The 24,252-nt window shown below is 41.6% G+C and overlaps 1 protein-coding gene across 1 annotated transcript in view; it reads left to right on the top strand.

Moving 5' to 3' along the window:
- The window catches only part of LOC148040493 (uncharacterized), a 51,497-nt gene that overhangs the window by 7,820 nt on the left and 19,425 nt on the right, over window positions 1-24,252 (top strand). The window contains exons 2-3 of the mRNA XM_087699831.1: window positions 15,759-15,851; window positions 15,970-16,197. Of these exons, the coding sequence (XP_087555957.1) occupies window positions 15,759-15,851; window positions 15,970-16,197 (321 nt within the window). The remainder of the gene's footprint in view (window positions 1-15,758; window positions 15,852-15,969; window positions 16,198-24,252) is intronic.

Genomic DNA, 24,252 nt, shown 5'->3' with positions numbered 1-24,252 from the left:
TTTTATTAACTTGAATAGGATTATTCATTTGGTGCAAGTGAGAGAAATTGGTTAGCCTATTCTCTTATACACACCAAGATCCAAAACAAACTTAGCACTAGGCAACTAGAATAACTTATCTATTGCCATTCTAACTTGAATATGCTTAGGGACATGCATCAGATCTTGGTGGCACAACAAGTAATTTTAAACTTGAGTCCATACTACATACTTATTCTAAAATTTAAATTCATGAATACAAATTCTAAAGTCATCTTATTATTTATAATCTCAATTTTAATTTTTCAAGTGAATGTAGATGAGTTCAAGTTAACAAGAGCTACTCTTAAAAGTGTGAATAGAGCAATAGAGAGCTCTACATGGGCTGGAGGAGATTGATTGTCAGGTGTCATGTACTCGTAAGGAAAGGTGGGTCACTCCTTGAGGCATTGTAGTTGGTAGCAACACATAGGTATCAACCAAAACCTATGTGAGATGTGGTTCTGGAAGCTCTTCTGCTTCGATTGCTCGTGTTTCAGAGGATGCTCCTATTCGAGAGCCTGAGTATGATGAGCATGGCAATCTCCTTAGTGATGGGGATTTTGTTCCACACATGTCAGACTTATCTAGTGATGACAATGAGTCTCATTTGAGTGACGGGTCTGAGGATTTATTTGAGCAGTATCCTTGACAGTCTCTATATCTAGATACTTTTCTAGTCTAGACATTTATATCTCTTGCTTTTTTGTACAGTCTTGCATATGATACTTGTTACTTGTGACTTGCCTAAGACTCTTTTTTGAGAGAGAGGGAGGAGATGCTGCTGGTCTGATTTGCAGCCATTGGAGGACCTTCTGAGGCAGCCAAGGGTAGGAGGAGACCAATCAACAGCAGGTGACAGCATCTACAGGTTGTTGAGACAGGGCAACAATAGCAAATGATTGATTTTCTGCAGTTCTTTGCATCTACAAGCTGTTGAGACAGGGCTGTAGTAGTAAATGATATTTTCTTCAGTTCTTCGCAAACAAGAAAGTCTGAATTTTCTCTCTCCTCAGCCTTCTCTCTCATCTCCCAACCTTTCTAGAGCCTCGCTCCAAAGATTGCAGCATTGAGATTACTAGAGGTTGAGAGATTTCAGATTTCTTTATCGTAACCCTAATTTGCAGCCAGAAATTAGGGTTTAGCAGCAGCCTCGGGAAACGTGCCAAAAATTGGAAGCTCCAAGACTTGGATTCAACAAGGCTAAAGCTGTTTTTAGCCTACTCAAGTGGAGGGACCAGCAAATAATTGAATTTGGGGCATTTTCCATCTCCATCAAAGTGGGTGAAGGCCAATTGATTACCCGAATCAAGGGGCAAATCAGATTAAAGACTTGCTGGTCATTTTGGATAGCAAGGGGAGTTGGAATACTGAAAGGGATTGGGAGAATCCTATTGTACATCAACTTCTTTTTCAATTAAGTTAAGTAAATACTGAAAGGCGCACAAGTTTTGGGGCCAACAGGGTGTCTAATGTCCAAGATTATATGGTAAAGTGTGCATTTCAGTTTTTTGAATTTGTTAATTGCTGTTAATAGTGCTTAATCAGGTTATTTACCACCCTAGCCGAGTAGGAAGGCTAGTTACAATGGTCCAAAAAGAAACAAGTTTCACCAGTAGACTACTGAGTGTGTAAGTATTCAACCCAATTTGAATCGTTGTAAGAAGCCAGTAATTTCAAGTCTCCCCCGTGGGGAAAAATAATGCATATGTTTGAGTACCTTGCAAATAGCAAAAGATTCTCTTAATAGCTTACCAATGTACTGTCCGTGGGTTGTGCATTAACGTGCTTACTTGAGATATTGCAAATTGTATGTCAGGGCGTGTGTTACAAAGATAAATATGACAGCCAATAACTTGGCTGTAGATTTCAACATTAGGCATCTCATTGCCATCATGAATGGACAGCTTCAACCATGGCTCCATTGTAGTGCTCTTAGGCTTATAATCTTGCATATTGAACCTATGCAAAAGCTTGTCCACATACAGTGATTGTGATATGATGATACCATGTTGATTCTGAGTGAATTGAATCCCCAAATAATAATGTAAGCTGCCCATATTTGACATAGCAAAAACTTGTTTCAAATCGATCTTAAAGTTTGTAAATTTATTTTCTCTAGGTTTGGTGAGTAGCGTGTAATCTATATAGAGAATGACAACCAACAACTCCTCCCCTTTCATTCTTAATGTAGAGAGTGGGAGCAGTTGGACTATTTTTGAATCCAATGCTCTGGCCAAATAAGCATAAATTTTTGAGTACCATGCATGAGGAGTCTGTTTTAAACCATAGAGCGACTTATGCAACTTGCAAACTAAGTGCTCCTTTCCTTTCACCACAAACCGTGGAGGCTGTGAAACTCATGAAGGTCACCATTTAGAAATGTTAAGTCTTTATGTCCAATTGATGCACTTTCCAACTATAATGTGTAGCCATAGCAATAACACTCCTCATTATACTCGTGTGGGATGTAGGAGCAAATGTCTCCTCATAATGTATGCCTTTCTTTTGAGCATAGCGTTTTGCGATCAAATGTGCCTTATACCTATCAATGGTGCTACGAGCTTTGCGCTCAAGGTTAAAAAACCATTTGATGTCAGTGTGCAAATGTGCAAATTTAACTTGTAGGGTCTAGAGTATTGCTTAATGTGCAGTGGGGAGGTTACATCTCCACTGTAATGATGGACAACTCAGTTATGTAGTAGATCTTGGATGTACTTTGTTTGCATCCATGGTATTGTATGTTGACAATGTTTCTGCCATTGGGATCACTATTTAGTGTATTAGTCATTGTCATTGGTATGCATATGGTAATGGTTTGCATCTAGGCTTTGAAACTATATATTTGTAAGGTTACTAACATGTGTGGAATACATGTAATTTACATTTGGATGTGATGTACATTTGCAAGGCACATATGGAATACATGGATGGTATGCAATGTACATTTGCAAGTGATGCAAAAGAAATACATTTGCATGAGTTACATGTGGTTTGTAGTTGATGTATATATGCTTTATATGACTATCATGTGGTGCATCATCGCTATGAGGTGGTGTTTATGTTCAGTTTATGTATTACAATGCATTAGTGTTAGGTTTTGGCGTATGGATGCATTAATTATGGTTTTGAGAACGGTTATGATTCATGTATGTGGATTATAATTGGTTTAAATGCTTGGAATTTTACATGTAGAGGGCATGAGCATGGGTAAGCAATATGTGCATACGTTGTTTGATTATGATGCCAATCTGTATTTCCAATAGCAACTACGGATGCTTTGATACATTGCAGTGCAATCGAGGACGATTTCAAAGATTTCAAGGGGGCAGTTTGTCACGAGGACGTGAAATTTTATTACTTTGCTTAGCATTTGATTAAAAGTTAATAAAATGTGTAAAAGTGAAATTGCACATGTGAGGTGCAAGTTAATTATTTCATAGTGTAGGACCCAAGACCTCAAATATTAGTTGACGCCAAAGGCAATATGATGCATGTCTTGACAAAGAAGGTCAATACAAGAAATGTTGCATTGCCTTAACTGTAGCATCAATCCCTTTATGCCCTACCTTAGGATGAGTATGACTCTTAGTGATCAGCTTAGGCCTTGACTGCTTTGTGACATGCAGTTGTCCATTTATTATTAGAAAACCATCTCTAAGCACAAGGTGCTCATGTATTAGTAGAAAACCATCTCTAAGCACAAGGTGCTCATGTCTCTTGCCATTGCAAAGATGATCATATACATTTGCAATGTTGGAATCAACAACATAGTGATCTTTCATGGGATCCAGCTTAGTGTGATATACTCTAGTTACCATGGAAATCTGAGGCTTATGTGACAAAGCATCAACCACCACATTCTTTATGTGCATCATATTGAACAATTAATGACTTTCTTAGGTCAAGCAACACAAGCATCGTGGAGAAATACCCTAACAGAAAAACTCAGACACAATCATGCAACAAAGCATAAATTTATAATAGAACATAGTTAGGGTTAGGGTAACTTAGAGAGAATGAATACATTGAATAAGAAAATGAATGGATCTCAATAGAAAACAATGCTCATGTAGCAAACACACTATGCAGTGAAGGAATATTGATATCTGAACTCTCGTGTCTAGAGGACTGAGCTAGAGAGTATGAGCTGGGGAGAGTGTCGTACTTTCACGGATCGTGAAACACAGCAAAGTAGCCTTCCCAAGTGTCTGGTAGTAGCAAATCTAGCCGAGGGCAGTTGGATGAGTGAGATAGATAGGTAGAGGAGAGAGAATGCGCAAATGCAGCTATGGATAGTATTTGGCAGCAGGGGCGACAGTTGCAGAAGGGTAAACGTAGCCTTCAGGTAGTCCAATAGTAGCAAGCGGCAGCTATATATTAAAAACGCAGCTTGGGGATGTTTGACAATAGTAGAGAGATGTTGGAGCAATAAATGTAGCCTCCAAATTGGCGTCAGGCAGTAAACGCAAAGTCTAAGCACTGGTGGACAGCTGGCAAGAGCATGAAGAGTAGAAATGATGGCACTTGCTAGGATCGAGACAGAGAACTATGCAGACTGAGTGTAGAAAGAAGAGTATGACACAATCAATATTTGGTATAATGATGGGTGTACCACTTTAGGTTTAGATAATATATAAAATACAAGAGTATAAGGGTGCATTCACACTTGAACACTGTAAAAGGCGTGGTGAGTAAGGCAACATGCCTGAAGGTAGAAAAAAGAATTAGCTAAGTCTATGTATGTACAAAGCTGAAATACACATATACTATCCAACCCCCATCATCTGGCGGCAATGAGCAAATTGCTCTGCTAGAAGACCCTTTGTGAGGTCTTCAGGGTTATCATCTGTATATACCTTGACAAGCTCGATGCTCTTGCTGTCAAGTACATCCGTGATAAAATGATACTTGACCTGTATGTGATTGGACTTTGCGTGAAAGACATGATTCCGTGCTAGCATGATAGCACTCTGACTGTCACAATGGAGGATAGGAACATCTGTAATACCAAGTTTTCTCACTAGATGTGGCAGGCATAAAGCTTGTTTGCATGCCTCAATGGCAGCCATATACTTTGCTTTGTCAAAAGATGATGTATTAGTGAGACACTAGGGTTTGCGGGGAGGAACACGGAGTGAACTCGGCAAACATGGAGAAGAGAAGGGAAGAGAGAAGAAACTCTGATGAATGGAATGATGAAGATCTGAATCATGAAGTGAATGTGATACAAGGGAACAAGGGTGTCATAGGACAAGGAAGATGATGAAGACAACTACGAACCACGAGCCACAATGTCCTCCTAAAGGGGTGTGAGGGTAGTGGAGAGGCTAGAGAGAAGAGGTGACAGACTGAATGAATCAGCTGTAAAGAATGAGTGAGAGAGTGGCCTGTAAATAGGGATAGTTAGTCTAGGATGGTGCCCCTTTTTGGGGCTGCAAACCCTAAACTCAAAATGCAAAAATGCAAAAATGCAAACTGCGGGTGAAGGGTTTATCAACAAACCCCTCTTAGGCCCAAAAAGGGGAATAAGAGAAGAGTGAGGTGGAGACTCGATGCTACATGCATGAAGAATGCTCATGCAGTAGGTGCCACTTGGATAGTGTCCCTCGTGGGGAAATTGTTCACTTGCCCAAGTGCCCTAGTACAAAGATGATGAAAACATACAATGCATAGGAGGAATGTCGGACTTTATGTGGTGTTGAGAACCATAAGGATATGCCTGTACTTGATCTCGGGAGGTGGCTCCATGCTGACCAAGTGACCAAGGCAAGAAGAGAAGAGGAGGAAGAAGATGTAGAGGATCCCTAAGATCCAAGATTTCCACTAGAAAGGGAACTTGCAATAAAGAACAGTAGACAAGTGAATTGGAGAACCCGAAACTCAACCTCGAGAGAGAAGCCACTAGCTCCGTGCATCCATGCTGGAAGGAATATGAAGGCCTCGTCACCAAGTCGCGGCTGAACCTCTGAGGTCCCGATCTAGGTGGTACATGAAGATCCTGTGAAGGGGATGCAATGGCAGTGGAGAAGGAGAAGAGGAAGATGCGGGAGAGAAGAGCACACACAATGTAGGTGTTGTCCAATTGAACTGACAGCCTTATTGCACTATCATATTATATATGAATAAAGAATGAGCGGTCATAGTATACACGGGTAGGCCCAGAGGCCTTTTACCCCAACAACCTCCCACTAAAAGGCCAATGTGGCTAGGGAGTGAAAACAAAGAAAAGAAAAGAAAAAAGACAAGGTGAGGAATCATAACATCTCACCCAACGCCCAATCGGAAAGCGAGCTGTGCAAGAAGTGTCGGGAACCTCTGCAGAAGAAGAGTCAAGCATCCCCGAGTCCATGACATCCAGGATCCCGCAGCTCCATACAACGGAGCAATCCAAGAATGCTTCTCATGAAGCAAGCACAACTCTTCAGTGCACGGCTGTAAAGTATCAGAGTCGCGCATAGCATGAGTGTGGCGCATATAAGACAGCGGAGAGCAGTCAAACTCTCCAGAGTCAATCACTGAAAGAGGGCCAACATCCCGGACACTCGTCCAATGGGGTCTCAAGACTACATGTGGCCTCAGCGAAGCGGAAGACTGTCATATGGCTGGTTGTCTAGCCTGCAAAACTACAAGAAAACGGCTCTCATGAGCCTGCAAGGGGTCTAGCAACTGACCACCAACATCCTGACCTTGACTGCTATGCATAGCTATGTGTAACCGGCCTGTTCACTGGAAAGGGCGGTAGTGTACAACCAAAATACATAAATGCTTTCACCCAATTTACAGTCGTCCACTTTACCTGAACTTAAAGACACAGAATCAAGAAGAAAAACAGGAAGCTAGAATGCTTCTGTTGCCACACAGACACCCTGTTGGCCCCTAAGGCGCCCCTTGCGGTATTTCTTTATTTTTAGAAAGAGAGAAATTACAACGGGCTGTCTTTCACCTATTCTGGGTGAAATTTGGCAGCATAACAGTACAATTACTGACCCAAAACAAGCCGACCAGGAGGGGAAACTCTGCCCAAGTCTGAAACTTCTGGTTGGAGTGCAGAATTGACCATTTCAGTCTGCTATAATTACTGGTTCAGACCTGTTCTGAGACCTGTTTTCAACTCGTACTGTCCCATGTACTGTTCAGCCCACTGTAATCACTGATTCAGACCTGTTCTGAAACCTGTTTTCAGCTCATATTGTTCCCTGTTCTGTTCTGCATCATCTGAGCCAAGTGCCCCTTGATTCTGACATCAATTGGGCTCTGAAATACCCTCTGAACAGTCCAGAATCAGTACTGATTTAGTGCTGTTTCAGACACTTGCTTGGTGAGGTAACCACCCTCACCTGTTCTTGCTTGTGGGCAGCAAACAACTGCTCTTGTTCCTGGAGAAAGGAGGCTCTTGCCTCATGCAAAAACAGCATATTCCACACAGCTGTACCTGATTCAGAAGAAAGGCCCTTGATTCTGCAGCATAACCATACTGTCAGGGAGAGAAAGAAAGAGTAGGAAGCAAACTTAGCCCTCTGTGCATCATAGACAAGGTAGTCCAGCTCTCAAGAGCTCTCCATCTGCAGCAATCCATCTCCCTTTCACAAAAATGAGCCCCCCATGCATTGAAACTCGTTTTTGTGCTGCCCTCTCTCTCTCTTTTGGGAATTTATGCCCAAATTGTGACACATGGCATACATGTAACAATTTTCCTGTTTAAACCTTTCGGTCTAAAATTCTCCATCCTCGGTTCAAAATTTGACCTCGGCACAGACCAGAGGATTAATCCTCGTACAAAAACGAAAATAATGACGCGAAGAGATTCTGGGGTCCAAAATAGTAACTCCCTAAATTTTAGGAGTTGCTTCCATTGCATCCCCACTAGTCTTCTGACCATCTTTGCAGACTATGGCTACATCCAAATCTGTAATGTAGCTCAACTGAAAGTGAATTTCCACTGATGACCCCACATGGACTAATCTCTTGAAGATTTGTCCATCTTCACTTTGAACTAGTCTCTTCTAGGCTAGTTCTTGAACACACTTGTCCATATACACTTTCACAAGTCTCTTCGAGGCTTGTCAATCTACAGTGCCATCAGTCTCTTCCAGACTTATACTGGACCTTAACTGTCCAGTCTTGACTCACTAGACATTCCTGTCTGTTTCACATACTGACCATGCAACTCAAGCGTTTAGATTTCAAGAGGGATTCTTCCAAAAAGAAAAACCAAATAAAATATGTAATAAAGAAATAAACAAAAAGGTAATAGTTGTCATAGTCTTGTGACACTATGTCATTTGGGCCAATAAGTGCCTCATTTTCAGCATAAACAGCTTGTTGTAATGGCATTGTAGCTGTTGTAAAATCAGCCATAAAGCATACTGAACGCTCATCAAGAGGGCTAAGAGGTGTCTGCGTCTCATAGAAGGCAGCATGATGGCTGCGTATGACCTGCTGGGCATCCAAATCCCATGATCTGTAGGCCTTAAAGTCACCATCTCCATAACCAAGGAGGATACATCTACGTGACATAGGCTGCATACGTATAGATGCTTGGCAGCCAAACATCCTCAAGTAATCATAGGAGGGTTGCATGCCACTCCATGCCTCATGGGGTGTAATACCATCCAAGGTCAAGCACGGCGTCCTGTTAACCAAATAGACTGCTGTCATAAGGGCCTCAGCCCAAAAGCCATAAGACAACCCAGCTGTGGTAAGCATAGAAGCAACCTTTGCCTGTAAGGTCAGGCACATGCTATGAGCAATCCCATAATACCCTGGGCACAAGAAATCAATGCCATACTGCTGATAAGAGGTCTGAAAGCTGGGAGAGAGAGCACGACTCTCATAATCCATTTGCAAGCACCTAGGCCTGCTACCAGTAGAATCCATAAACTTGTTAAGCATAACTGCAGCATCCTCAATCTGCACCAAGGGAAAAGCCCAAACAAGATGGGTAGCATGATCAACTAAGGTCACAAAGTAGGACGCTCCACCAAGTGACTGGGAAGGCATAGGTCCATATACTGCACAATCGACAAGATCTAGAGGAGCATGCCTCATACGATCGCCATAAGCCAAGGGGGCTCTGCAAGGACCAAGAGTACAATCAAGGCAAGCATTAAGATCTGTAAGTGACATAGGAGGCATCAATGAGTCTGAACGAGACAAGATCTTCATCTCTCTGTGGTGCTTATGGCCTAGGCGATAATGCCATAACAATGCATGTGGTATCCGGATAATTGCAACCATAGAATTTCCCACATGAGAGACATGCACTGGTAATGAGAACCAACTCGAGAACCTCCGGCTAAAACCAAGCAACCGTGACAGATCTTCCATGACCTATCCTGAAGAGAAACAGAGTAACCTGCATCATGCAATTGACTGACAGAAATCAGGCTCTTACTGAGCATGGGAACATGTAGAACATCCCTGAGCATAAGAGAAGTCCCATTAGGCAAAGCTAGGTGTATGTTCCCTGTACCAACAATAGCATAAGTCTGCTCAAGGCCCATATCAATACATCCATCAACCTCCCTGTAAGAAGAGAACCATGCTCTATGAGGGGTAACATGACAAGATGCCATAGAGTCGAAAAGCCAATCAAAGGCATGGGCTTGATCATTGAGCAAGTAAGCTGCAGGAAAACTAGATGACATGAGGACATGCTCAACTGCATAATCATGGGTAACTGCATGTACCTCACCACTAGAAAGAGTGGTAATACCTGCTCCATCGCTGACTCTCTGCTCATGTCGAGTCCGTCTCTGTCTTTGCTGCTCTCTAATCCGTCTAAAGCATTTTCTTTGAACATGCCCAAGCTTCCCACAATGGAAGTAAACAACATCTGAAGTAGAAGAACCTGTAGAAGATGACAAGGAATCCAAGTCATCATGAATAGGGCTATCCATAGCATCCACGGAGCTCAAGCAGTCGAGGGCTATCCCAATATAGGGAACTTGCTCATAAAGGCAATTATCTGCTAGTACATCAGTAGTAGAAGCATGCTGCAAATGCTCATGAAGTCTCATTGGATGGAAGGACATAAAGGCATCAATCAAGGATGCAAAAGCTCCCACATGAAGAAGAGTCGTAGCCAACTGTATGACATAACCAACCACGGTACAGTAAAGTATAAGACATCTGTCATAAGAGCATATGATATTCAGCCATGAAATCAGCCCATAACCATATGCATACGCATAGCTCTGCAGTACATCATGCCACCAAGGAACATCCAAGTCAAGTAAAGACCGACAAGTGGCAAAGCATCCTACAAGAGTCAAGCTCCAGGTGAAGCCCAAACATCTATGCAACAACATCCAAATAAGTGGCTTTGTAAGGTATACAATAGTAGACCATGTGCATAGACGGGTAAGCATACATAGCATCTGCTCTCTACCATGGATGGGCAACAGGAGCCCAACTAGCATAGAAGCTAGACAACAAAGGAGCAAGAAAGCCATAACTGTAAATCCCAAGCACTATCCAAGTCCACTGATCAGTAAGTATCCCGCATATCAAATGCAAACGAGCAATCACAACTCAATAGGCAACTGCCAAAACAAGGGAGTAGTTCACTGCTCAATATCTGTAAGTGCATCTGAGTAATAGCCAAGATCCATAATCGGAGCATCAAATCCCATATAGCATCCAAGGTCGTAACGGAAAAAGCCAAGTCGTAACGGAAAAAGCCAAGTCAATGTCAAACTGCTCAAGAGAATACTCAAATGAATGTTGAGATGAGCTCAAACAACTGCCATCCACAGCCAAAGCATAAAGCATTCACCAAGACATCATAACCTGTATTGGATAGCCTAGGCATAAACCATGTCATAGATGAAATGCCAGCTGCAAAGAAGTGACAGTCAAACCCAAATCGAGCTCTAATCTCAGCTCAAAAGCATTCCGGAGCATAAACAAGACATGTGGCATAGTTCGAATACATCATGACATCATACCGAGTAGCCAGGAGCACCTCGTAACCAATAGGCATAACCCAACTGTAGCATAAATAGCTTCAGCCATGAAATTTCCAACAGCATATAACCTCTGTAAACTGAGCAAATCAGTGCTTAATCCAAGCTCAAATCCATAGGCAAACCATAGGCATACATTCCCATATGTATAGGCACGAACCGGGCATAATCGGACATCAAATGCCAAGACCTGTAAGCATAAAATTGAAGTAACAGGTGGCTGCCCTGTTTTGGACAGATCTGGGATTGCTCAAAACAGTCAATCGCTGGGCTAAATCAGCTCCAAATGCGTCTCACATAAGAGACATAACATCCACAAGTGATCCGGTATCAATAGACATTAGTAGAAGCATCACATAAGCCATAGGCATACAAATACATGCTGTCTCAGACTTGAAATCTGTTGCAGAATATTCTGTCATCAGAATTTGGCAAATCTGACATCACCATCGCATCCGGAGTGTGCCAAAATCCCAACTTAGACTCTTACCTTACCTGAATCGGGTTCCGAATGCTGGAGATATGACAAAAAGAGTGATTTTTGGGCCAGATTTTGAAATAGGCGCAAAAAAAACGTGAGCTGGCTGGGGGGGTCTGCTGTTCCACGTGTCAACAATGGGGCCCAAAGGGGGCACAAATGGGGGCCAAAGAAGGCCTACACCAAGCCCCAGTAAGCCTTGATAGGTTGGAAGCAAGATCCAGGTGAAGGAAGCTCCAAGAGATGTGAGCTATGGCTGCCCATAACCTGTGAAATCCCTGTTGAGCTGAAAATTGAGTGAGAATGAAGATCTCATACCTCGTATGGAAGGCTGGGATGAGCTCTTGAGGACTCGCTCTGATACTAGTTGAAGGGGATGCAATGGCAATGGAGAAGGAGAAAAGGAAGATGCGGGAGAGAAGAGCACACACAATGTAGGTGCTGTCCAACTGAGCTGACAGCCTTATTGCACTATCATATTATATATGAATAAAGAATGGGCGGTCACAGTATACACGGGTAGGCCCAGAGGCCTTTTACCCCAACATCCTTGGTATCATTAGAAGAGATGATTGGTCGAAGATAGCCACCCCAAGAAAGTAGAGGATGGGTGAAGAACTTCATGTGGAGTGGGTTTTCCCTTTGAGGTGGGAGGTGGAGGGGCCCCCGTTGAAGTTGAAGAAGTAGATGTTCCCTCGGAGGGCAAAGAAATAACATCCCCCTCTGAATCCCCCTCTGAAGTAGATAGAGAATTTAAAAACTCATGGATCACGGACTCCGAAATGTCGGATGACAAAGGAAGTGCTGCCTGTCGTGCCGAAGAGCTCCTAGAGGTAGCCTCTCGACCCTGATTAGGCGAGGGTGAAAGGTGGTGCTCAGACTGAGCAATGAGTGGGCAACAGTTGCTACTTCTCAATGGAGCGGACTGGGAAGTCAGAAGAGGAAGGAGTCGAGCGACCGCCGTCTCTCGAAGGAGCACGGACTGCAGAACCGCGGGCCGTGGTAGCCATTGTACCCGAAAATAGATGGGAGAAGATTGCCGCTGGCATTGCGACAATCTCCAGGAGATCGTAGCACCAATCGATTCTCTGTGTGCTTGAAAGGACATAGTGCGCATCGGATGCGCCTTATTGCCTTTAGCATAGAATTCTGATAACTTATGCAGAACGTTCTCTGTGGCTCAAAAACTAGAGGTGACACAAGGAGTGCCTGGTGGAAGATGCATATACTTCGGGGGGGTGGGGAGAAAAGGTCGAAGTCGACAGTCTTTGGTGGGATGACTGTTTGTGCCGCAGTAGGAGCACCTAGTAGAAGGGCAATCTGTCGGTAAAGAAGCCATGGGTACTAGAGTGCCTTGCTGAAGAATGAAGAGGTGAAAGAGGTCAGCCACGAGTCCACCTCAAGGGGTGTGAGGGCAGTGTGAAGCACGAACCGCAATGTCCGCCACAAGGGGTGAGAAGGCAGTGGAAGGGCTGGAAGTGAGCTACCAGTGGGAGGAGGATGCTACCAACAGTAAGAGGTTGCAACTAGTAGAAGAATGCAGGTTAGAAGAGAGGAAGACTAAAAACGCAGGTGAGGAGAGAGAAAGACTCCATCATCCATTTTGATAGTTGTAGATTTGTATGGTTGTGGTTGGTTGTATGCTAGTGTAGTGACCATCCTCTTGGATTAATGTACACTGCTAGTACATGGAATAACAATTGTATGCTTAGTCACTTGGAAACATGTATGAATGAAGCATACATTGGGAGTACATGGCATATTGATAGTGTGCTTGGTTACTTGGAAACATGTATGATCAACTATACATTGGCAAGACATGGAGTAATGGTAGTATCCTTGGTCACTTGGAAACATGTTTTGGTCATATGCCACATTGGATCTTACATTGCGTGCAATGGGGGTTGCTTGTGATGTTTCATGAGGGAGGTATGTCACTAGAATGAGAAATGAACTTAATAATTTAATTAAACTTCACCAAGTTTTTAAACTATAGCGAACTTTAATTTTGGTACCTCTAGCTCTTGGCATAGTAACTATTGCAATGACAATGAAAGATTTGACACTAGGCATGCAGTGGACAAGTGTACAAGCTATGTGGTACAAGGATAAGACAAAAGGAGCAATGTGCAATGTGAAACTTTCCTTCAATTGAAAGTTTACACTTGAAGTGAGTTACATTGAAAGTTTCACATAGTGAGTAGTTGTTAAATGCTAGATAGCCCCCTTGTAATATAAACAAGTAGCCCCATCATGAATGCAACACATTGCATGAGAGGGAGATCAACTAGAAAGGCATGTATTGGCAATTTCAACCCTTCTTCTCCCTTCCTGGTAGTCCATACCTTCATTCTTGGCTGTTGGAATTGATAACTAGTTTACTGCAATTCTACATAGTAATTTTGATGCTACAACTTATAGAGATATCATAGCTTTTAGGGGAGCTTCTTAATGCAAAGTTTTCTAGATTAGGGAAGCTAAGATGTCTAGGGACACCTAAAATATCTAGGAGACTAGCTTCGTTAATCCCCCATTCACTCCTTTCCAAAGACTCATACCAACCAAGGACTTTGTGGAGTAGACCACACTATGGTACTAGTTTCTTCTATGACACTTCCTTGCAAGAGCTTAGCTCAAGCCATTCCTCCACTTGAAGCAGTCTTATTATTTGAACAAGAGCTGAACCAATAATCATGAAAACGAAGAATCCAAGAACGATGGTGTTATGTCCTTGGACATTGGGATGGATGCTAGTAGCATTGGTCACGGTGATTGCGAAGTGACTTAGTGCGAATGCACTGAGGACACTTCGGGGTTAGGGCAGTTGGGTCCTATTTGTAGGGCTTAAGGCCCTATTGAGCACATTCCTTGTGTCATCACCACCCTTAGACTCTTGGCCTGTTGACCAGTGCATCCGAACACCGGGATGGTGATATGGGACTCCAACCCTTGGGATGTGGTCGCGACCCAGAGTGCTGCTAGCTCCTAGGCTTGGGGGTGAGCCCCTTTGGCTCTACAGCTGAGAGGTGAGTCTGATGTCCAGTCCCTTTTATGATGAGTTTGGCTTGTGTCGTGTCTCGTGTGCAGGTTGGATCCTAGGGGGACGTTTCAGATGTTCCTAATAGGATATTGATTGCCCCTTTGATGGTTGTCTATTGAACAAACCCCCTCCCTTTCAAAATGTTCTTCTATAACTTCACATCCTTTCAATTTGCAAGGCGAGTGTAGGTTGCCATGGCTGGATAGGCTTCCTTTGAATTGCGATGGCCTTTTTGGGTTCTCTCTCATGCTTGTGTCTCTATGGATTCTATAAGCTTGCTTGTGATGACTTTGATGAATAGTTTGCTGTGGTTCTAACACACACACACACACACACACACACACACACACACACACACACACACGTACACGCGCGCGCACACACAGAGCTATGAACAATGCAAGTACATGAACGCCGTGTTTGGAGTTGGAGTGGCAACCTTTCTTGAATCTTCTTCTCTCTGCTTGGGGAATCAATCAGGCAGCTCCATGACTCCATTATCATTAGGTATTGTTGGTGTTTTTGATGTAAAATTTATCCAAACAGGTTATTATAGCACACTAGGCTGAGATCCTCTCTTCTATGAGATCTTGAGCCTTGTTCACTTTCTAGAAAACTTTGTCATGAAAAAAGTATCGTTTTTACAATTTCGTCATGAGAAATCCCTTTGGTTGCAAGAGGAACAATGTGGGATTGCATGGGAAGTATGTGGAATAGTTGTCAAGGCAAATGCTTTGCAAGATTAGGTTCAAATGTTGGGTATCATTTTAGGGTTTGGCAAGCTGAAGACTTTGCACTTGAGACCTTCCTTTCCTATAAAAAGAGCTCTCTTAAACTCATTTTCTATTAAGTTTTGCTTATTGCAGCCTATTGTACATCAGCTGAAGATAGCCATGAAGTTGCTCTAGGCGTCTCCACTATCATCCTCCACTACATCATAAAATCTCTTAATTTTCCTCATCTTTTTAAAAGATAGGAAACTTGTAAATTCACTGCAACACTCTCTTTGAAGTTAGTCTTCCACTTCAAGCATGTATTTAAGATATTTATGGTTCACTATTCTTTGATTTTGCAACTATGTCCCATATTCTTCTTTGTATATAGATCAGACTTACGTCCTTGTCTTCCACCATTCTTGTGCTATGTTGGTGCAACATAGAATAGGCAAAGTGAATACTTGCAGTGTGTGGTGAACTTCAAGTCTATTTTGTCTAGCGACAATTGTCATTGCTTGTTTGTGTTTTTTATGCAGGACATTTGTGATGCCATCGGAAATGTGTCTTAACCAGCAGCATAATGATAAAAGCTTACTTCATAAGTCATCAAAGTCTGGAAAGCTTCAAGGGTATGAGCCCTTTGGTTGAAATATCACAATTGGCTACCAAGACAAAGTTAGTTAGAAGTGCAGTTTAGTCTCTTTAAATCAATCAATGATATGCATTTCAGTGTTTGCTATTGAACAGTTGGGGTGCAAATAGCTGCTACATGGATTCACTCTATGACCTGAAAATGATATCAGACACAGTCCGGGTAATTTTAGATACATCATGGGAATGGAAGCAAGCAGTTTCAGATGCTCAAATATCAGAGGCGACTGTAAATGTGAAAGGTATCAGCCGCAATGAACTTCTAAGTGATCCTTTGTACAATCAAGCTACTATCATCAACCGTACAGCGAGCCCTCTTGCTTGGTAAAGTCTCTTTGATTGCAGAGAGTTTGTGCTTATTAATCACAAATATGTTTAATCAATTCGGGCAATTTGTTCATCTTATGTTCCTTGAATGCAATAATGTTTTTATGTTCTTTGATGCTGTTAGCAAGGACAATTAGATGTCCTCTATAGCGAGCCAACTGGTGTTGCTATCATGTGTGAAAGTTGAGAAGCTGAACGTCTGAGTATTCGAGGAGTTTTCCCAGTTCTGTCATAAACTATAACCAAATGCAGATGTGTTTAGTTGTTTGATATCCCCAAGTCTCATGCACATTAGTTTACCTTGGTGAAAGTGCTTTGCATGTGAGAAAATAGACTGGCCCTACAAGCTAATTCTGCCATGTAGACAGTTGTTCTATATTTGCATGTTTAAAGACAATTCCATAAAAGATAAAATTGCACAATCTCTCATCTGCTGATCTCCATATTGGTACATATCCACTTTGGGAATAGTGAAAATTGACTGATGGCGGAGTTTCTAATCTTCAACCCTATATCTTGCTTCATATTCTAGGTACATTGCATGAGGGATTCATGATGATAAGATAAGTGATTAGTGTAAAGTACCATTAAAGGCCACATCTCTAGTGTCACCAATTGACACTTATGGCCAAATAAATGACTTAGGCCAATAATTGGCACTAGATACGATGTAGTATCTGTGCGACATAACTAGTTGCAATTTTTGCCTTTGAGATCCGTTGATTCCCTTGGGTCTCGGGCTCATTTATTTGCACTAGCCTTAGTTGCACCCCACATATGCAACATTTACTTAAACATGTGATTAAAAATTAATCCACATGTTAAGTGAGGCTTGCAAAAATACATGTACTTATGATGTACCTTTCATACTTGACAATTGTGATTAGGAGTAAGCAAAGGCTATAACAAGCCCATTGGCTTCTAACAGTCATATTTCGCCTTTTGACAAACAATATATGTCTTGACAAAGTGATCAACATCACGTTTCAAAGCTGCTTAATAAAAGAAATGCTCAATTGCCTTAACTGTACCATTAATGTCCCAATGCCTTGCATACGGTGGAGCATGGCTCTCAAGCAAAATCTTAGTCCTTGCATCATCAAAAAAGCATCTCGAATAGTGTAATGCTCATGATGCTTGACCGTTGGGCAACTCATCGTGCATGTTGGCAAGTTATCATCCTTTGCATACCGTGTTGTCATCTCATTTGACAATTAGTTAGATGAGATGAGTTGAGACTAAAACAACGTGATGAACCTAGTTTAGTGGCAGCTTTGCAATTTGGATGAGTGGTACAAGAATATTTGTATAGTAACAATCTTTGGCTAGGTAGTATACATTGCTAAAACTTGTGATTTTTGACAATGCATTAGTCACAACATTCTTTTTACCTTTCACATGTATTGAAGTTTAGCCAATATATATGCTTCTTAAATAACTTTGTCTAGGTGAGGAAATATCTTAAAGTTTGGAGATTTGTATACATAGTGAAATCATCCCCAAGCAAATACTAGTTCTAGGTAGAAAGGGTGTGAATTACAACCAACAAAGTTTTTGCAACACTTTGCTTTCACAAGCTATCATGTGTCCTTGCTGCATCAAATTGTTACAAGAAAGTCAATGACTTGAGCTTAACTTGCATACCTTTGAAGGACTCAAACTTCACTTCATTGTAGATCCATCTTAATCATCAGCCTCTTCCTTGGGTGTCAAATTGTCATGAACGGTGGTTGCAAATAGGGTGGTTTTGTATGCGTAATATGATATGTTCAGTATGCGAATATGTACAGTATGAAATGTACACAACAATTTTGAGAATAAAATACATTGTTTCGTACATTCATTAAAAAAAATACATATAGAATTTCATATAAAATCAGCCTACACATATAAAATGTGTAACTTAAAGATAGATCACGAAGGGGCCTAGGCATTGTGGAGAAGAATGAGGAGAAAGGAGAAGAGGGAGAGGAAGAGGGATTTGAGAAAACAAGAGCGTGTAATATGTATGAATGAAACTTGAAAGTGAGATAGAGGGAGAGAGATAAAAATGGAGAGGGAAAGGGAGAGGAGAGGAAGAGAAGGTGGGAAAGGGATGAGGAGAGGGAGAGGGATAGGGATAGGAGGAACAGAAGGCGAGGGAGAGGGAGAGGAAGAGGGTAAGGGAAAGGGAGAGGGAGAGTAGGGTGATTGAAGAAGATAGTGGCTTGAAAGTCGAGCTCAAGAGAGGGAGATTGGTGAAGATGGAGACTGATTTGTGTGGTGAGATGGGGGGAGGGGGACTGCCCTTTTATAAGGATTGAGGTGAGGGAGAAGGGGAAGATGAAGGAGTATGAAAGAGGGCGGAGTGTGAAAGAAGAGAAGTTTGAAGGTGTAACATGCCCAAAAAAGGGGAAAATTTCAAAAAAATGCACCAATGGACATTTTAAATGGTTGTTTTTTGGGTGCAATTCGAACGCATGCAAATCGTACGAAATGTATCGTACGGTACAATACAGTACAAAATGTATTGTATGTGCGTGGAATGCATTCCTAGCTGCAAACAAGGAGGAAGAGGAGGTACTCCTCTTGCATTTGATAGTTTGCCACACCTAGAGCTTTGACCATTAGGACCTCTCTGATGCTTTCAGCATGCATCAATTATTGAGGGAATCAGTGTGTTATAATGCTTTGAATGCTAACTGGTTTTTCCAATTGAACATTTATACCAAGGTAATTTGTTGCAGGTGCTCTTCAAAATGCTAGCCTGGGTATTAAAGGCTTGAGGTCACAACTGTAAGGTTTCACATTCAAATTTCTTTAACTTCCTTGGGCATGACATTTACTTTTTTGGAGGGATTCACTTGTGGCTCTCATATTCTTTGGATTCAATGTGGGTCTAGCCCCTTGTGAAGAACTCATCCATAGTCCCATAAAACTTTAAGGATTTGTTACAGTCTTTGTATCCATCCTCCGTAGCATGGGTCTTAAAACTAATCCCAGAGGGCCAAAGATTATGGTGTAAAGAAATGCTCGACTACAAATGCAAACACAATTGTACGACAAATACATAGATTGATAAATAAACACAGTTAGGGCTAGGGTAACACAAAGACAATGGACACAAAAGATGAATATAAATCTGAATAATGAATGAATACAAGGCCCAATGTAGCAAACACACTTTGCTAGGTGAAATACTAACCCTCGAACTCTTGTGTTTTTAGGATGGGGGTAGAGTATGAATAAAAGAGTGTGTCGTACTAAGACGGATCCTGAAATGTAGCAGGCAGCCTCTGAAGATGTCTGGCAGCATTAAATGCAGCTCTATAATGGCAGGATCAGTGATGAAAGATGGGCAAAGGGGGTTGGAAAAGCAAAACGCAGCAAAGGTTGATGATGTGGTAGGTGGTGATGATGCAGGTCAGTCAAACGCAGGAATTCTGATGACGTGGCAGATTCCAGAATGGGTGGCAGCTGAAACAACAAAACACAGCTTGTAGACTGCAAAATGTAGGCTGGCTGTTGGGTGGCAGGTTGGCGAGAGCTGTGCAGGTCCAAACGCAGGCTGTAGAAGGCAGACTGGTAGTAAACACAGCAATCTTCAGATGATGCCACTAAGTTGTAAATAGTTGCCAATAGCAGCAAGGGGCTAGACCGCAAGCACTTGATGATAGGGGGCATCAGGCAGCAACTCAATTTGAGATATCCTTTGCAAACGGGGTGTGAATAGCAGGGGGAAGGTTGAGTGGTGGGCAGTTTGTCTATTTATAAATGGATGGGTCCTCCCAAATTAGGATTTGGCTTAGGGGACACAATCTCTTTAGGAACACATTTCTTTGAATGAACATTTGGTAATTTAATTAATTAAACTTGTTTTGGGGCTGTTTAATGTGAGTAATCAGCATTTACGTAATGCATTTTGAGCTCAACACCCCTTCTTAGGCTGAAGGGCCAAAACCGAAACTAAAAAGGGACTGTACTAGCCCAAGCTTATATATTTTCTTTTTCTCAAAGCATCCCACTTCAAAGCAACCTTGGACAAAAGGATGCCTACCAAGAGTACAAAGGCTATGGTTATTGACCCAAGGGAGCCCAAGTGATTACCTAGACCAAGGCATTGGACAAAGGGTGCTTGTCAGTTGCGCAATGGCCTACTAGGACCCGCAAGGGCGGATGAAACCGTAGTGGATTTTTTTGTTGAGGGTTTTTAACCTTTGATTTGATTTAGCATTAAGTGTACGTTTTCAATCAGTGTTCGCCCCATTGAGTCATCTGTGCCTCTAGGGGAAAATAAGAGGGATGGCCAAACACAATACATCACAAAATAGACAAGCTATCTTGATCCCATTGGGTGTTGGGGATGAAGAATCTATGTAGAGTATGTGGAGATAGATGGACTACTCTAGGAGACTACCATGTGAGCTTCTGCGATTATGGTTGGATTGAGAGCTTTTAGGTATTCGCCAGGCTCATTCCAAGGCACACATTTTTGTAGTCCATTAGTAGGTTTTCCAAATGACGCTGCCCAGCGCTCCCTTGGAACATCATGGGGTTTGTTACTTAGATCTCACTGAGTCTATATCATAACGGAAAAGTTTCGACTGAACCCACTAGGATCAACCTGAATTTTTGGGTTCCTAAAATCAGACGGGCCTCCTAACAGCCAGCTAGTGTTAGTAATTTCGATTTCCCACTTCTACAGGATTACTCAAACTGAAGCGGACTTGCCATTGCACTTGGTTCAAAGAGAATGGGAGACAGAGGGGAGTGCGATACGTCAACTCTCCTGCCCATAAGGCAAAATCCCATTTTGGCTCCCTAAAACAATGCAAGTTGGTTTTACCTAACGACTAGTCGGTCAATTTATCGTCTTCCTATTTCTATCGCCGATTTAGAAAAGATCCCAGCTAATTGGGACCACCCTACCGTTGAACGGATCCGTCAGGGATTACGCCCACCCATTTTTCTTTGATGACGGAATCATCTTTAGTTTTTAATTACCTACAATACATTTATTGGAACATATATAACCAACTTCCTTAATTAGTCCGTTAAATCACAGATTCCTTAATGTAATTTATCTCACGGATATGTATATAATTCAAGAATAAAACAAATTTCCTTATTATATTGGAAGTTTATTACAATTTTCATCTTTTCGACCTTACAGAAGATATATAGAATTCCACGAGGGTATTCTGTCCAGCAAGATTCCATCCTTGTAACTAGTATTCAGGGTTCCAGGATCCTATCCTGGGTTACGAAGAGGCTCGTTAGATTCTAGGAGTAATGCGGAATTTACGGCTGGAGCCTCCCCTGGCACCCACATTTCCTATTGTTTGAGGCTATCCCTATGGATAAACCTTTCGCTACAGAGTCGGTATAAGCCTCTCGAAGCGATAACCATGACCCCCTTGGAGTAGGGTCTCGCTGCTAGCTTAGGGATAGCCTAGCGCGATCTTTGCTTTTATCTTGTTTTTCAATGTTTTTAATCAGAGATTTAGATTCTAGCAAACATAAACAATCCTTTCAAACAATGACAATCACACCATCGTGCATCTCATTGATTCCATAGCCAAGATAGACCTTATCCTAAGGTAATCTTACATTCTAATGAGGATTCTCCTCCCCATAAAGAAGTGTTGAGTACATCCCTTCCAACATGTTAAGCAAGACATGAATTTTCCGTTTCGGGCCAACTTACCCAACATAAGTAAATTTCATTTAGAAAAAATATTGCGATAATAATTTAACGAGATGATTTACAAGACCCTTAAATAGATATTCACTTTTCATAACAAGCGTTAATCAACCTTAATCTTGTTGTGTTGACAATATATCAAGTTATTTTATTAATCTAGAGTGCATATATAGTCTTTTACTCATTTCGCGCAATATTTTTTTTGTAACTATTTCCATCATGATCTTACAAATTATAATCTTGATTAATTTAACTACAAATCATAGATAGCAGTTAACCATTTATACGTGTATTAATATGCTCTCTAGATGAAATTGTCAATTTGTGTAAGTGAAAAATATGGAAGCTAATATTTTTTTTGTACTTAATTTTTATATGAATAACTTGGTTTGATGCGATGACTTTGGGAATTTCGTCTTTGCTTGCACTTGCTTTCGCCACACCTGATGTTCCATTGATAGTGGTAACTCTAGCAACCTCGGGCACTTCCGTATCTTTGGCAATACGCGTTCTTTGATTGGTTGCGGTGGTTCTCATGGTCTTCCCACCTCGTCGCTTTGGAGCCATCGTTCACAAGTGGATTCGAGAGATAAAGGAGGAATGAATTTGAGATGGGAGAGCGTAAGAGAAGATGGCTTAGTTGAAGACCGAGACTGAGGGGGGTTTGAGCTAACTCTCTTCCTCACAGCCTCTTGGGGTAACTCCTCTCTCTCTGTCTCTCTGTCTCTGTCTCTCTCTCTCTCTCTATGTGTGTCTCGCAGCCTCTTGGAGCAGTATCGTTCTACTTCCCTTTCTCTACCTCCCTTTTGCAGTCTCTGGAGGTTTCCTTGCGCTTCTCTAAACTGCTCCCTATGTCTCTTATTTATAGCTAAATTAGAGAAGAAGGGTTATGGCTAAGAAGAAGAGCTCTGTATGGAGGGGATTCTGGAAAAATAAGCAATTTGAAACTTCTAAGATGCAATTTGATGGTCAAATCACAAATCTGATGGTTCTGTTGGCTTCGAAAGGGGGGTAAAACTCCAAGATGCCTGGTCAGAAATCTTCTAGATCACTCCTTTTTCTCCCTGTTCGGAGTGCTGTTTGTTGCTTGTAAACTACGATTGCGATGCTCGCAATTTCGCAATTCTTCTTTTTGTATTAAATCTCCAAAATTGACCGAAAAAACCACTTGTTTTTTTAACATGACACCGTGTTCTAGAAATTTTCAAAGCATTTAAGGATATTTATTAAAAAAAATCCACAATATAAAAAATATGCTAGTTTTGTCTAAAAATCTAGTAATTTTGGACCATCCATACTATACACATTGACACTAATGACTAATATGGCTCATAACTCTCGTTCACGTTGTAACTTTCGTGATGCACCGGTGGCTAATAGTCCTTGTCAATCTAGAAAAATATCGGGTTACAATCCTCGTTTACAAAAAATAAATATTAAAAATTGTTAGTTAATTAATTATTAACGTTAGCTAGTTTTTACTTTAGTTAGTAACCTTACTAACTTACTAATTGACTAACTTTCGAACTAACCAACTGACTTTTAATTGCGTGGAAGTATTACACGAGTCAACCATCTTAGATTGAAAAATAATAAATGCAGATAGATACATGTTTACAAGAGCAGAATGCCAATGCATGGGGGTATGCAAAGAGGCAATGTAAATCATCCTGCTCATGCTAAATGCTATGCAACGGTGCCTCTTGGACAGTGTTTTCTTAAGGAGAATTGTTCACTTGCCCAAGCGCCCTTTTGCAATCATAGTCATCTAGAGGATGTGGATAAAGAAACAATATACAAGTAAATAAATGTGTGTGAAGTGATAAATGAACTAAAAACTTGTCATCCGCAAGAGAAGAAAGTCACCCTACCTCAAAGTAGAAGAGAAAGCTAGGAGGAGTTACCCTCTCCTTGTTTAATTTGAAGTAGTAGGGAAGTGTGCATCCATGCTGATCCTGGATAGCAAGTACTAGAGAATCAGACGATTTAACGCCTTGGTTAAAGTAGTGAATACCAATGTGCCATATCCATCGATTGATAATAGGATTACTAGCTAGTGCAGTAGTACTCTGGTTGTCGTAGTAGAGAATACTCGATGAAGCCCATGGAAAGTGAAGTGCCGTCGACAAGCCCTTTAGGTAGACAAACTTTGTGGTACCATCAAAGAGGGCCTTATACTCTACCTTGGTCTACAGAAGCAATCACCGTCTCCTGCTTACGACTTGGCCAAGATATGGGAGTTGTGCCTAAAGAGAAGAAATAGCTGCCGTGAGAACACTGGTTGTCAGGATCTCTATCCCAATTTGAATTAGTGTATCCTTGAACAAGCAAACCATAAGAATAAGTATAATGAATATATCTCAACACAC

Source organism: Lygodium microphyllum, chromosome 2 (genome assembly GCF_053477565.2).
Source record: "Lygodium microphyllum isolate KBCC chromosome 2, Lygodium_microphyllum_v1.1.10, whole genome shotgun sequence".
Taxonomy (NCBI): domain Eukaryota; kingdom Viridiplantae; phylum Streptophyta; class Polypodiopsida; order Schizaeales; family Lygodiaceae; genus Lygodium; species Lygodium microphyllum.
The sequence above is the reverse complement of the archived record's forward strand: the minus strand, read 5'-3'. Positions and strand labels throughout refer to the sequence as shown.